The 15,161-nt window shown below is 34.7% G+C and overlaps 1 protein-coding gene across 2 annotated transcripts in view; it reads right to left on the bottom strand.

Moving 5' to 3' along the window:
- Positions 1-1,452: 1,452 nt before the first annotated feature.
- LOC125657801 (uncharacterized) overlaps positions 1,453-15,161 on the bottom strand; it is a 57,956-nt gene continuing 44,247 nt past the window's right edge. For both annotated transcript variants that reach the window (XM_056148844.1, XM_056148843.1), the window contains exons 13-17: positions 13,636-13,827; positions 11,186-11,309; positions 7,848-8,015; positions 5,470-5,694; positions 1,453-4,156 (exon numbers count right to left, since the gene is read on the bottom strand). In XM_056148844.1, the coding sequence (XP_056004819.1) occupies positions 5,494-5,694; positions 7,848-8,015; positions 11,186-11,309; positions 13,636-13,827 (685 nt within the window). In that variant the 3' untranslated portion in view covers positions 1,453-4,156; positions 5,470-5,493. The remainder of the gene's footprint in view (positions 4,157-5,469; positions 5,695-7,847; positions 8,016-11,185; positions 11,310-13,635; positions 13,828-15,161) is intronic.

The following is a 15,161-nucleotide window of genomic DNA, read 5'->3' as shown; positions in this document are numbered from 1 at the left end:
TCTAAATCACTAATCTACTCTTTGGGACCGGCCCTTGCATTCTTTGAAAGACAAAATTTGATGCTAACATATTGTTTAGAGTCACATTCCGACCGATTTATGTTCTATACTGTTTTATAAAATGGTTTTCGTTTAAGAGATACACGTACATGTAGAAAGTACCAAAGTTTCGTATATTATTCCTCTTAAAACATCCCTTACTATATGTTCATAATCAATTATCATTTTGCTGACATCAGCTTTTGCAGAACGTTAAAACAAACAACTTTGCTTCAGTTTTACATTTTATGAATTGTTTTGGTTTTCGAAAATTTAGAAATTACTGGCCCCTAAAATCTAAGTAAGCCCGGCGTACGTCTACCTGTATAATATCATTAGCATTTTAGTCTCAGGTTGGTAGGGGTGGAATGATACAAATTTTACCATTTATTTTTAATTCTCTTTGTATCTTCTAAATATTTTCTCCATCAACAAACGTGTAGAAGAGAAACACACAGAGGAAAACAAACTGATTTTGACTACGAATAACTCCGTTTACCTGATCACGATATAGGGCTCACAGCGGGTGTGACCCATCGAGAGGAGATGCTTACTCCTCCTTGGCACCTGATCCCACCTCTGGTGTGTCCAGGGGTTCGTGTTTACTCAACTATCTATTTTGTATTGCTTATGGGATTTATGAGATTGGTCACTGTTTGTTATCTTCACCTTTCACATATGAGATAAAGGGGAGAAGAATACGACTTCGGTATGACGACGAATGAAATAATCATATACTTTGTACTCATTTATTAAATAATTTAACTCCTCTAATTATGAAAAGTTGAAGATAACAAACAGTAAATCAATCTCATAACTTCCACAAGGAATGCAAAATTAAGAGCTGAGCAAACTTGAACCCTTGGATATACAAGAGGTAGGATCAGGTGCCTAGGAGGATTAAGCATCCCCTGTAGATCGGTCACTATCTATCACCATATCCAACTTTATTTCTATTTCTGTGTTTTCTCGCTCTTTTCACCAGTGACATTTAACAGTTCTTTGTTGTACGTACCGTCAAATTTTTTTTCCCACTCATTGAGATGTCACCAGTTGTAGGTGAAGTACCACAAATTTAGACCTCTGCTTAGCGCTTACGGCCGTAGGAGTGTGGGTTCTTTAACGTGCCAACGTCTGCCGCGGCACCGTATCTCCGTTTTAAAGGTCATATCGCAAAGACCCGTGATTCTCACTTCTAAATGTTGAGCGTTTGGCGATGGAGCAATCACTACCCGTGTTTACGTATTAGGTTTGACGCGGCCATGGCACGAGCGGGACTCGAACTCACGACCTCCCGGCTACGAAGCTAAAGTTCTACCACTGAGCTACCGAGGCCGGTTAAAAGACGTTAACTTTGTTGGAAAGGACAATCATCGAAATCAGAGCGGCAAAAAAAACACAATTCACTTGCTATGTACTAATTATTGTAGATTTATTGCACAAATCACAAATAAATATGCATTCATCAATTTAAAAAAAAAAACAACGTGAAAAAGATATAAATTGTGAAATTACTGAATAAATCAAGTGGGTAAACGTTCATTAATTCTAATTATAGGCATAATACACAACATACGAAATTTATTGATTCCTCAGCATACTATAAACTAGGATTTTATTCTGCTTCTATTTTTTGAAATTCAAATTGAATGAATTAATTTTCAATGCATAACAAACATATACAATTGGTAATATTGTTATTGTGCATTTATATTTTGTCTTATCTAATGTTTGCATACTTACTCTAAACGCTTTACGTGTAAAAGAAACTAAAACAAAAAACAATAAATGCATAAAAAGACATTAAAAATATCAAACTGGGGTTAACATAGTAACCAAGAGTACATAAAACTATAAAAGGCGTTTGATATAAATAAATAAATAATGAAATAAAATGTTTCAATTCAAATAAATAGAGAGATCCCTGAACTGAAACAACGTGGAACAAGATTAGTTTGTGAAACACTGATGCCCCGGATTACAACAATGTGGAACTGTAAGGCATTGTAGTTGAAGTTTTTGCGATATGGCTTATATTCGAATTTTCTAAAAGTAGGTCAAACGTCAATGTAAAGGTCACCAGGACTATATTTTGGTGTCAATGGAAAGGTCTTGCCACAAGGAATACAAATACCAAATATGGAAGGTCTACGTTTTATGATGTAAAAAGTATGAATTAAGTCCCATAGTGACCTTGACTTTTGACCCCAAAATCAATAGGGTTCGTTCTCTCTTAATAACAAACTACATCTGAAGTACCAAATCAATGAACAAAATTGTGGCCTGAAGAGGTCTACAAGCTCAGTGTCACACATATCACCCACATACACTATACCCCCTCACGCAATGAATTGTGAGGGGGTAGGTATGAACTAGATTTCAAACCATGCTTGATAAGATAAAATCATCTCCACGTTTAAACCTATCCATCTATTTCAATTTCTGATACACCTGTGTTATAATTTACTTGCGCATCTTCAATTCAGTTATTATTTCTAAATTGAACACATAATTCACACACCCATTTCATGTGTATTATTCGAACATCGTATATTTACTTCACATCCATTTCTTGTCTATCATTTGAACATTGTATGCTTACTTATTATGTAAATTCAAGAAAGTAACAGGATTTAAAATGGCGAAACAATATAACAAAGGTTAATTCATGCTTTCATAACAACTACAAATATTAGCATGCAATTTTACTACATCTAAATCTGAATATATGGATTATATAAACACCAGATAAAATATGTTTTTAAGAATAGAAATTTCTAATATTTCTACATTGTAGCTTTGGAAGATCCAATATCAAGAAAATTAATGCATGAAAGATTGTGCCAATAATGGACATATATGTAAGTTAAAAATGTAAAAATAAGAATATGTATTAACATGCATGTTGGATAAATTTACTGTGTTTAATGCTTCACATTTATGTGCTGACTTCACAAAGCGGTATCGTGTATTTGGTAATGAGTCTGTGTGAATAGCCTGTGATTAAGTGTCAAGCTTCATACTTGAACAAATGTGTGCTGACTTCACAAAGCGGTATGGTGTACATGATGCAGTGTCAAAGTCAATACAGTGCCTTACGTAAAGAAAATGAATCATGTTTGTGACTTGTCCATCGCATTTATGTATAAAAATATGTTTTCTCCAACAGATTCCAACAATAACATCAACAATATCACATAATATATACAGAAATAGCAAAAATACACAATACAGAAAACCCCACGAAAGAACGTATAGACATCACTGTAAGTTAATATTTCTTGTCTAAAGATGGTTGTATAATAAAAGTATCCATGCACAATATACAGAATAAGACGTAAATACGACATTTTCAATGATTACACGCATTTTTATTAAATACTTATGTGGTCCCCCATCCAAACCCTGAACTTTTTGCACAGGAGTGAGGGATTTCATTTTGGTAGACAGCTACTACATACTTTTTACGACCATCTATAGAGTATTTCTTCACCGCACACAGAAGCAATGAAGAAAATATTCAAATATCAAATGCATTTAAGCTACAAACCTATTTCGGTAACACCTTGCCCCTGTCAGATACTCACGAATTTCATGAATTTATTAGAGGCATCCAAGCTCATTAACAATTTTGCTACAAAAAGCATAACGACACCACCCTAACATCTTGGGACTATGGATTATATTAGTGGCGTAATTGCTCATCATGACTGTACATAATATATTTCTGCTGCATTGTAAATGTTACCTGAATTAGTAACAACCAGACCTACATGTAACTGGTAAAATGAACAAGAGGTCCATGGGCCACATCATTCAGCTGTTGTGAATTTTAAAAGAATTATTTTCAAAGCTCAATTCCAATAATGAAAGGTGTAGATAACGAATTGTGATCAATCTCATAACTCTTGCAAGAAATACAAAATAAAACATTGGACAAACACGGACCCCTAAACATACCAGAGGTGGGATCAGGTGCCTAGGAGAGTAACTTTATGAGACACTCTTATGATGGATCAGAATAAAGACATACAGCCACGAATAGCAGTATGTCACCTGAGAAACTCTGTTGACTTGAAAATACTTTAAATCCTTACGACAACAGGAACGTCTTTCGCTGAAAAGATAACAAATTTCTCTCTGAAAATTCAATTGTATTACACATTAAACAAGCACTACACAAACAGGAGGTTCATGGGCCACATATTTCCATGAAAAATTACAAAGGGTCCCTAAATAACTGACCATTAAGTCTCACAACACCAATATGACTAACATGACCTTGCTGTTCTGGGAGAAGCTCAAGGTCACATAAATCAAGGTATAACATGGAAAGGTGAAGATAACGAACGGTGAGCAATCTCATAATTCCTAAAAGGAGTTGGGCAACACGGACCCCTGTACATACCAGAGGTGGGATCAGGAGCTTAGGAGGAGTAAGCGTCCCCTGTCGACCGGTCTCACCCGCCGTGAACCCTATATTCTGATCAGGTAAACGGAGTTATCCGTAGTCAAAATCAGTGTGTAATGAACTGCATAACAATTTGTATGAAACACGTTAGACAACATTCGACCCAATTGCAGGTTGTATTTGGCAAACTAGATCATTATAACGATCTTGCCACAAGACTTAACAACAACAAAAAACAACCAAACCGCAGGCTTTATTTGTCACTTGGGTATTAGTTAAAAGTATCAGTAGCCCCATGGGCTATGGAATCTAGAAAACATTCCATTTTCATATATATCTAAGCTAAATTCTAATATTCAGCAGCAGTATGTGTTCTTAAATGCCCCCCGAAAGTGCCTATGCTGATGAAGGACTTTACGTAACATAATGTATGTAACAAGAACACATTAATTTGGATTCGTCCTAGAGTCAAAGCACTGGGGTTCCGAAATTCACAACTTATACCCTTTTCTGCTTTCTCTGAATGTGCATATATATCAATAATCTTATTGTGACATTACCCACCCCAGGGTTTAATCTTAAATCTAAAGTCAGGATACTTTCATGTAAATTAAAATGCAACTTTTTAGGCACAGTGCTTCTTGAGAAGACCTTAAAATGACCCACGCAATTTTTGCCCTTTCTTGATTATCTCCCCTTTGAAGGGATGATGGACCTTTATTTGAACAAACTTAATGCCTTCACCTAAGGATGATTTGTGCCAAGTTTGATTGAAACTGGTCCAGTGGTTCTGATGAACAGTGAAACGTTTTCAAACAGATGGACAGGTGACAGACAAAAGTGATCAGAAAAGTTCCACTGATCTTTAACCTCAGGTGAGCTAAAATTCAATTAATTAATAATAGTTGTTGCAGGTCAATATATTACACATAGAGAACAAGCTGTCATTTGTCTGGTCATCTTAAATTAATGTACCTAAGAATTATGAATAACTGTAAACACAGTAGCAAATTGCAAACCTGATGTGCACCAGCGACTCTTGCTTAGAGTGGATAAATGAAGTTGCCGCTCTGGATAGCAGCAAAATATAACAGAATATCCATGAATTTAATTCTATCATCCGGTTTTAGAATGTCATAAGTTTCAGTGTAGTATATCTTAGCATATTTCCCATCCAAAGATGCGTCGTCTTCTTTTAGGGCTTGGATGTGATCTTCAGAAATGTCCAAGAACAGGAACATAATCTGAAAACAGGTGTGAATTTAAACAAATATGTAACACACACAGTTGTACAATATACAGCTCATTTGGACTGGATCAATATTATGACAAAAAATATTGATGTTTCATCAATTGTTGGCCAGAAAAATTAAAGTGTTAACGTTTTGTTTATGGGAAGATGCTGGAAGAGTTTTGAAAGTGTTGTCTTTAAAACATAAATGATTGACAAACTTTGATCAGAAAAACGTTTTGTTTAAAAAATTAGATATGTGTCAGGTTACGTAAGAATGTATAAGAGTGTGCAACACAGTAACTACTAAGTGTAATAATGTAACCCTCTCCATTTTTTTATTCGGACTCTTTCGGGCTAAAATTCCAAAGGATCTTTGTAATGGTACAAAATGATTTTATGAATAACCTAATATGAGCCCAGTGTGTTGTCTCTAATGCTGTTTAAACTACAAAGAAGAACTTAACACTTGGATATGTCTAATATATGTCTTTTCATTAAATATCATATACAACATGCAAATTCTTCGTCTGCTCCGCAATGCTTGTTATTGCGAGATCCTGTCAGCGGTGGAGACGGAGCTTATCCATATTTAGACAGCAAGTAGAAAACCCAAATATTGTTGGGAATCAACTAAAATGTACTTCTTCTACATGGACTCCAGTCATTCCGATAAAGAAAGGAAAATCATATGATGGCAGAAAAAAATTACACTCTGCTGTTCTTTCGTTGTTTTACTTTCAAGATATCAGGGAAGCGCTTTCTGTTCCTTACAAGTACATATACACGGATGTAAACACTACGCTATATGTGCTTATGCAAATAACTTGACAAAGGGAAGTTCAGCTTCAGTTCACCAAACATGGTGCGCAATTTGAATCGAGAAAGTAATATATGAAAGGTGAAGATAACGAACAGTGATTAATCTCATAACTCCTATAAGCAATACAAAATAGAGTTGGGCAAACACGACCCCCTGGATATATATATGTGCGATGGGAATCCAAAGTGCGATGGCCACGCCAAAGTGCGATGGTCTGCGTCGAACCCCGATGGTGTGTACGCCAAAGTACGATGGTCCACTCTCATGCGCCAAAGTGTTATGGTGTGACACGCCAAAGTGCGATGGTGTGAGACGAACGCGCCAAAGTGCGATGGTGTGACACGCCAAAGTGCGATGGTACACATTAATGCGCCAAAGTACGATGGAGTGACATACCGAAATCTGTTAGTTTGCAAAACTGAATGGACAGTGTTTTGGTACATTGTGTACCAACTGTGTGTTGTTTAACCAAAATACCAATGCAAAATCCATGCAAAATAATAATAATAACTTATTTCATATATTAAGCGCACTTTTCAAACGCGAAATCGCAAAGAATATTTTGCATTATATCATACCCCCATGCATTTATTACATGTACATCACAAGTAATAAATGATCATGAATCAAAGCATGCTCGGGCAAAGTAGATATTTCGACAAGAAATGTACTTTGCTGTTCTCACAATCCTCAACAGTGTAAACCTTGCCCTTGCTATCGTACATGTCAATCTTAGTCATCCGTGCCTTCTTACAATATCCCAAAGACGACGATGCCAGCAGAAAGAACCTTGTATTTCTTCGGTTTGATTTTGAGAGATGTTACGAACGACGTCATAATAACATGACGTCACAAACGTTACTAAACCCCCACCATGAGCGTGTCACACCATCGCACTTTGGCGTTGTATGTCTATAGGAGACCAATGGACTTTGGCGTGACCATCGCACTTTGGCGTCCGTAACGTTAACAAAACATCGACTTTGGCGCAGATCATTGCACTTTGGCGTGACCATTGGAGCGACACACACACACACACACACACACACACACACACACACACACACACAATACATCCATTTTCTTAACACGAAGCACTGACTGTTTAGTTTTAGAAATACATGTACGTTGAATACTCAATTAGCCTATGTCTTATCACACTCATGATAACTTCTCCCGTTCAATTCTCCATCACAATCTCACAAAGCTCATATACATATACATGTATGAGTATTATTTCATCCAAGTTTGAATATTTATGTACATGTACATATATTTTTTAGTTTTGAATGCAATCTTGCAGAAAATGCTAACATACAGAGATGGGCATGGTGATCAGTTACCTCTGATCTCAAGCATGCTATTCCAGCAACACCCGGAGAAAAAAAGGAACCAGTACTTTCGGAGAGAAGTTCCATTCCAATTTGCCCCATAGCGTTGGAATCAATTTTCTTCTCTATCCATATTGATTTATTTTGTCTTCCGCGTTTGAAAGGTTCCTTTCTTTTTACCTGTGAAAACAAATCATACACTCCATGAGTTTTGACCATTAAAACTGTTAAAAACCGAGAGGTTTATAAAAGCAGTTTATTTTCCCATGCTAAACATTAATCCCATACTAACGTTGGGGTTATCATGCCAACAAAATTTTCACATGACTTTACAAAAGCACATCTAAATACACTGCAAGATCTCCTAGTACTTTAACCCTAATATTTTCAGGGTTAAAAATGAAAGAACATTTCAAGTTATATAAACAAGAGATCCATGATACACGATGCTCACCAGAGTCACCTTGCTGTTCTTCAGAAGATGTCTAAAAGATTACCCCAATCTTGTTCTGTTAATGACACTGTGGCTTCATCCAAACAAATATCAATACCGGTATTACTAACATCTTACCTTGCTGTCACAGATAAGATTTTATACATGCATTATGTCGAATTCATTGAATCCAGGGACCTTGGGATTTTTTGCAAATTAATGATTCTATTTGGGTTCTGGAGAATACTTTTTCATATACAATATCCATTCAAACACTCCGTAAAACAAGAAATTCCTCACTTGAAAATTGTGGGACGAGTTAACCGGACACATTATGTATCCTCCACTGATATGAATTTTCAAATAAAGGGGTAAAGAAAAGTCAAAATGAATCAAAATTGCAATATGACCTAGAGTGACCCACAAAGGGCTATTTCAGCTTGATATGTGACAGAAAAATGAAAATAGGAACAGAATACCTCAAACAGGCAAACATTTACAACTTTTTATAGGATTATTATTCTAAAGGGATATTTTTCTGAAACTTTGTTTCATACCGATTGTTAGGCCATTCTTGGCACACTAATTTTGACTACGGATAACTCCGTTTACCTGATCAAGATATAGGGCTCACGGCGGTTGTGACCGGTCGACAGGGGATGGTTACTCCTTCTAGGCACCTGATCCTACCTCTGGTATATCCAGGGGTCCGTGTTTGCCCAAGCTCTCTATTTTGTATTGCTTATAGGTGCTATGAGATTGATCACTGTTCATTGTCTTCACTTTCACTAATATATACTAGAATTAAAATCCCTAAAATGTGCAGGAAAGGTGAAGATAACGAACAGTGATCAATCTCTTTATTCACTATTATGTTTCTAAGAACTCTTTTTATAGAATTATAGCAAGTTGGACATATTTATCTAAAACGACTGTAATATAGTGAAATTAAAATTGATATACATTCTAAACTCTTCATGAAATATCATTGAAAAATCTTCTAATATCATTTGTTGAACTTGATAAATAAAATAAAATGAATAAATCCTGTGAGAATTTCGAATCTCCTGAATTTAATCTCTTCAAGACGAAAATAACGAACCGTGATCAATTTTATAACCCCTTTAAGAAATATAAAATAGAGAGTTGGACAAACATGGACCCCTGGATATACCAGAGGTGGTGGGATCAGGTGCCTAAGAGGAGAAATTATCCCCTGTCGACCGGTCACACCCGCCGAGAGCCCTATATTTTGACCAGGTAAACGGAGTAATATGTAATCATAATCCGTGTGCCAAGAAAGACTTACAATTGGTAGAAACACGTCAGACAGCATTTGACAAATATTGGCCAACTAGATCATTAATGAACTTTAAATGAGCTTTTGAGATGTTCAGAAAATACTTTTCATCTCTCTTGGCCCCTTATTTGGGGAGTTTACACATAACACAACACTTGATATCGTTGGAAAGGTTTAGTCATTGACTACAACTTCTGTATTACAACGTTTAACAAAATGTTTTCAATTTTCAACAGAGACAACATATTTTGTTTTAGAGGTCATCCCTTGAATTCCTTTAAAGGGAATTCGAGACAAAATTTGAAGATGCTATATTGTTTGGAGTCCCATTTATGCTTTAAAATGTTGTTGTTTTTTTTACAAAATATGTTTTGCCGTTTAAGGGACAGAAAGCATTAAAGTTTGTACATTATTCCCCAATAAAGCCTCATCATGTAATGAATTATCATTTTGCTAATATAACCACTTACAGAACGTTAAAACAAACAACTTTTGCTTCAATGAAGCTTACAAAATTCTGTTTGGTTTTTGAGAATATTGGAAAATATGCCATCGACGTAAATCTCTGTTTGGTGTTATGTGTATATATATATATATATATATATATATATATATAGAGAGAGAGAGAGAGAGAGAGAGAGAGATAGATAATAATTACTTTTTATATAGATAGATAATAATTACTTTTCGCAATGATCGGTAAAAGTATAGGTAAAAAATGAAAAAGATACACGAAGACGTTTAGTAAAGCTTTAGCGCTTTCATTTCAAATCATTTTTATTTTCTACCTATTTTTTACCTATATATATATATATATATATATATATATATATATATATATATATATATATCCAAATTGTGTTTTTTAAAAAAAATCACAGTCTCCGGTATAAAATATTAAAAGAAATAGAATAAACAGTACACAAAGTTAAAAATTTAACGCAAGCGCTTTCATTTTATAATCCTCAGGCGTTACATTTTAAAATGTAACGCCTGAGGATTATAAAATGAAAGCGCTTGCGTTAAATTTTTAACTTTGTGTATTGTTTATTCTATTTCTTTTAATGTATATATATATATATATATATATATATATAAAAGCTTTTATATATATATATATATATATATATATATATATATATATATATATATATATATATATATATCAAAGAGTGCCCTTCTAAAAGACTATGAACAGGTTTTGTTCACTATACATAGAAATAGAAACTATGGGGCAGAATTTCGGCTTTTGACTACGAACAGGTTTTGTTCACTATACATAGAAATAGAAGCTATGGGCACTGAGGCAGAATTTCGGCTTTTGACTATGAACAGGTTTTGTTCACTATACATAGAAATAGAAGCTATGGACACTGGGGCAGAATTTCGGCTTTTGACTATGAACAGGTTTTGTTCACTATACATAGAAATAGAAGCTATGGACACTGGGGCAGAATTTCGGCTTTTGAGAAGGTGATGATAAATCCCTGTTCCATCTCTTTGAATACATTTGAATCAAACTGCCATGTTTGGTCGAAATCAGAAATTTTACATTTAATTTTATAGAAACTACTCACTTTTTAAAGCCTTATGGTTGATGGGAGTTTAAAACATTACCTCACACATCATTACTAGCTTGGGAGCATCTGTACATGGCGAAAACAATGATTGCAGAAAACACATGTCTGATTGACAGGGAATGATGTCCTTCCTAATTTTATTGTATACTTTTCTTTGCTGCCTGAAACAAATATGCATCATATCAATCATATACACAAACATAAAAAAAAAAATACACATTTTCTTACATTTTACCAGGCCTCGAGATCATAAACTGAGAATAGAAATACATTTAAATGTCGAATCTAATTAACTTTTGAATTGATTTTCATAAGCATTATTTATAATAATAATTTGCATAATATTTTTGATGAACCGGCAGTTTTTTTAAACATCAGTGCAAGATAAATCTTTAGATACAAATAATCAACATTTTGATTTAAGTCTATTATCAGTTTATGGGCTTGAGGCCTGATTGACCACTCGGATTACTGATGCATCTTGTCAAGTATGCGTTGGACATGAATAGATAAAAGTAGAACACAGGAATCAGTTTAGCACATACTATTATCCCATTATTACCGTTACCATTTTGTCATAATAAAATGACGTAATACTGGGGACACTGTAATAAAATTATTACAATTATTGATGGTTGGCTGGGTGTACATGTATGTAGTTTAACGTCCTGCTTGAGACTTTTTCACTCATATGGAGACGTATATAATTATGGAAAGAAAGAGGTATAGCGCTTTTTTCTGACGAAACGGCCGACTTAGAAATCTAAAAAGAAAACGCCGGTTTTCAATAATAGACTTCCGTATTATTTTTAAATATAGACCAACGTTTTTAATGTTTTGTTAACCAAGATAAATAACTGCTGCGGTTTAGCATTACTGACATTTATGCGAGTCGTTCTTTAATCAATAAACCATGTTCATATGTGGAATGATGAATAGTACAAAATTTTCATAGGTGCATTCATATCACACAACAACCATTTTACATATGGCATCACTTAGCTCACTGTCTTTTTCTGACATGGTTGCAGCACCTTTAATAGATTACATCAGTTTATTTGCATTTGGTTATTAATTCGAGTGTTTACCTTTGCCTAAATATTATGTGACAGTTGCTACATTAGTTTTAATATTTACTTTTGAGAAGTTAAACTGTATAACAATTATTTTCCTCCCTTGACTTATTTTTTGAAAATGACTAATATTTGTTAAATAAAATATATATGTATCACATTTATACCTACCCCAAGGAAACGAACCCCTAAAAAATGAAAGGCAAAAAGGTTGAATGAGAAAATATCGGACTTGAACTCGCAATGTATGCTTAAGTGTAAGATTACCGAACACCTAAACCACTAGGCCACCCAGGGGTTTTACGTTTGACAGGCTGCTAAATCTCAAGGTAAATTTTTGAGAACGATTTAAAAAAAATATTTTAGCCATTTTCAACAAGAGGGCCAACTTAAACCAAATTTCCTAAAATGGACAGTGATACTCAAATAAAACAATTTCAGTGTTTTATTTCTGGTTTAGAGTGGCCTTTTGCAACAGTTTGGAATTTTTTAGGCCCATTGCGTTACATCTACTATATACTCTATATAGGCACGGTGATGTTTATGCTTATCAAATAAAGAAACTATCAACACATATGCAATGTATATCTTTATTGAGTAATTTGGGTAATCACAAGTACAAACTGACATAAAAAGCAGAATATTTGTAAAAAATGATATTCAGGAAAAAAGTATTTTTGTAGGCGAAATTGCATACCAAGTGCGCTATACTACTTTGTAATAACAATTGATATCAATATCAAATTACTACCGTACGATATGTACACAATATCAATGTTCGATGCTGGTTTAATGCAGAGCTGAATTTCCACACGAGAATGTTTACAAACTGTCATAAATCAGCTGTTCATTCCAAAAATCCGTCCCAAACCAAAGAAATCAATGTCTCCAGATTTAGTTTAATGAACCCGAATGACTGCTTTCAGGTATATTGCAACTTTTCTGGCCTAGTGGTTCTTCAGAAGACGATTTTAAAAGTTTTTCCCTATATATATATATATATATATATATCCCTAACTAATGTAAAACTGATTCCTTATTTTGGCCCCACTCTACCCACCCCCCACCCCCGATTTGCACAAACTTGAATGTATTCTATGCCAGGATTTCAACTTTTCTGGCCAAATGATTCTTGAAGAGAAGACGTTTATATGATTCCACCCTACTGTTGCCCTTTTTTAAAAAACAAACTTGAATCCCCGTCAATCAAAGATGATTTGTGCCAAGTTTGATTGATATTTGCCAAGTGGTTCTTGAGTGTGGAAATGTGAAAAGTTCACAGAAAGATGGATGGACAGACATACGATAGACAAAAGATTATTAGAAGAGCTAACATGAGCATGCAGCTCACGAGAGCTACATGTAGTAACACATTGTATAGAAGAACATAAATTTTGATCTCTGTTGCACTAACCTTGGACGAAGCAAGAAAATTCTTGAAAAACTCATAAACAGGTTATGGTACAGTATTTCACCTGGACTTTCCTCTACTTCATTATCAGAAGGAAACAATCGTGGAAGTATCTCTGGTTGCAATATACTGTGTACAACATCGGCACAGTTCTGCATGAACTCGGCCACAGCTGTTTTCCAATGCGTCAGTAGCCTAAAATTACAGACCAATCATATTCTAGGGGTGAAACAATATTCTTCCTTCACGACATGATACGTATCGTAGAATTCTGCACAATACAGCTATTTTCGATACGATACATTCAAGTTTATTAAACATGGTAAAAAGATCAAATGTTGAAGGGTTCGTGTTTTTTTTTTAATTTTCACTTCACTTCAGTAATTCCGACTCAACAACAACATAAACTTAGTAAACCAAATTGTGTGATGAAACTATTGTAGAGTGGATTGAAACATACTTTATGATAGACCAATCAGATGGTGTAATTCTTATCATTGTACAGTCACCTAATCACAATAATAATATAAATAGTCAATCATTGTGCATTAACCAGAATCCCGAGGGTATAAATAGAGCCGCCCTATCATCCTCAGTTAGTCTTTTAGTACTGTGTTCCAATTCCAATGAGGTCGTTTGACCGAAAATCTTCAGTTGGTAATTTGGACAAGATTGGGATTATGTCGGAAAGCAATACAACTGTAATATAAGCTTTGTGACTTAAGAATTGTGTCTTGGTGACTTGTATCAGGGATAATGTCTCGGTGATTTTCCCAGGTGATAGGACAGTAGAAAAGGTTCAAATTAGGTAGCTGTAGACTGTGACGGGAAACAACAGAATTGTTAAGTTATATGCCCAGTCTGTATCTACTTAAAGCTGTATGACCCGATGTCCATGTATTTTTTTTGGTGTACATAATTACTTTAAAGCAGATTAATTACTTTATAAAGTTATTAACTTTCCCTTAATTACATGCTTCAAAACATCTGCATGTAAAAGAAAACAGTGCGAATATTATTTAGAAAGTAAATATAGTGGCTACATATATAAATCATCCCATAATAGACGTCTATAAATAGACCCACGCGCGTCAGGGGAATCCCAACATGATGTACGCAACTGTCTAGTTTTAAGGCTGAAAGAGCGTAAAACAACGAATTACTAAAAGGTATTTGATATTTTCATTTCTATTAAACTTATGGTACGGTACTGTTATAACAAAATACACAGCTTTACACAGATAATACCATCGATGGTCTGAAAGTTTGAACTGGTCACGTGACTGTCACTTGAAATGGCAGAGTGACGCGGTTATTTGTAAACATCGAATTAAAATCAAATTATTTGGGTTAAAACAGGTGAAATAATTTATGATATGTCGTACAGTCTCATAACTACATACGTGCGATGATTTAATAGCGTTTTTACGAGATTGGGGATTTCTCGAATTGATTGGTGTGATTGTTTATCAATTAGTTTGTGGTCAAACTCCGTACAGCGTCAAATTCTCCGGACCGGGACTACTTTC

The sequence above is a fragment of the Ostrea edulis genome, chromosome 9 (assembly GCF_947568905.1).
Source record: "Ostrea edulis chromosome 9, xbOstEdul1.1, whole genome shotgun sequence".
Taxonomy (NCBI): Eukaryota; Metazoa; Mollusca; class Bivalvia; order Ostreida; family Ostreidae; genus Ostrea; species Ostrea edulis.
Note: the sequence above shows the minus strand (reverse complement) of the source record. Positions and strands in the feature narration are given on the sequence as shown.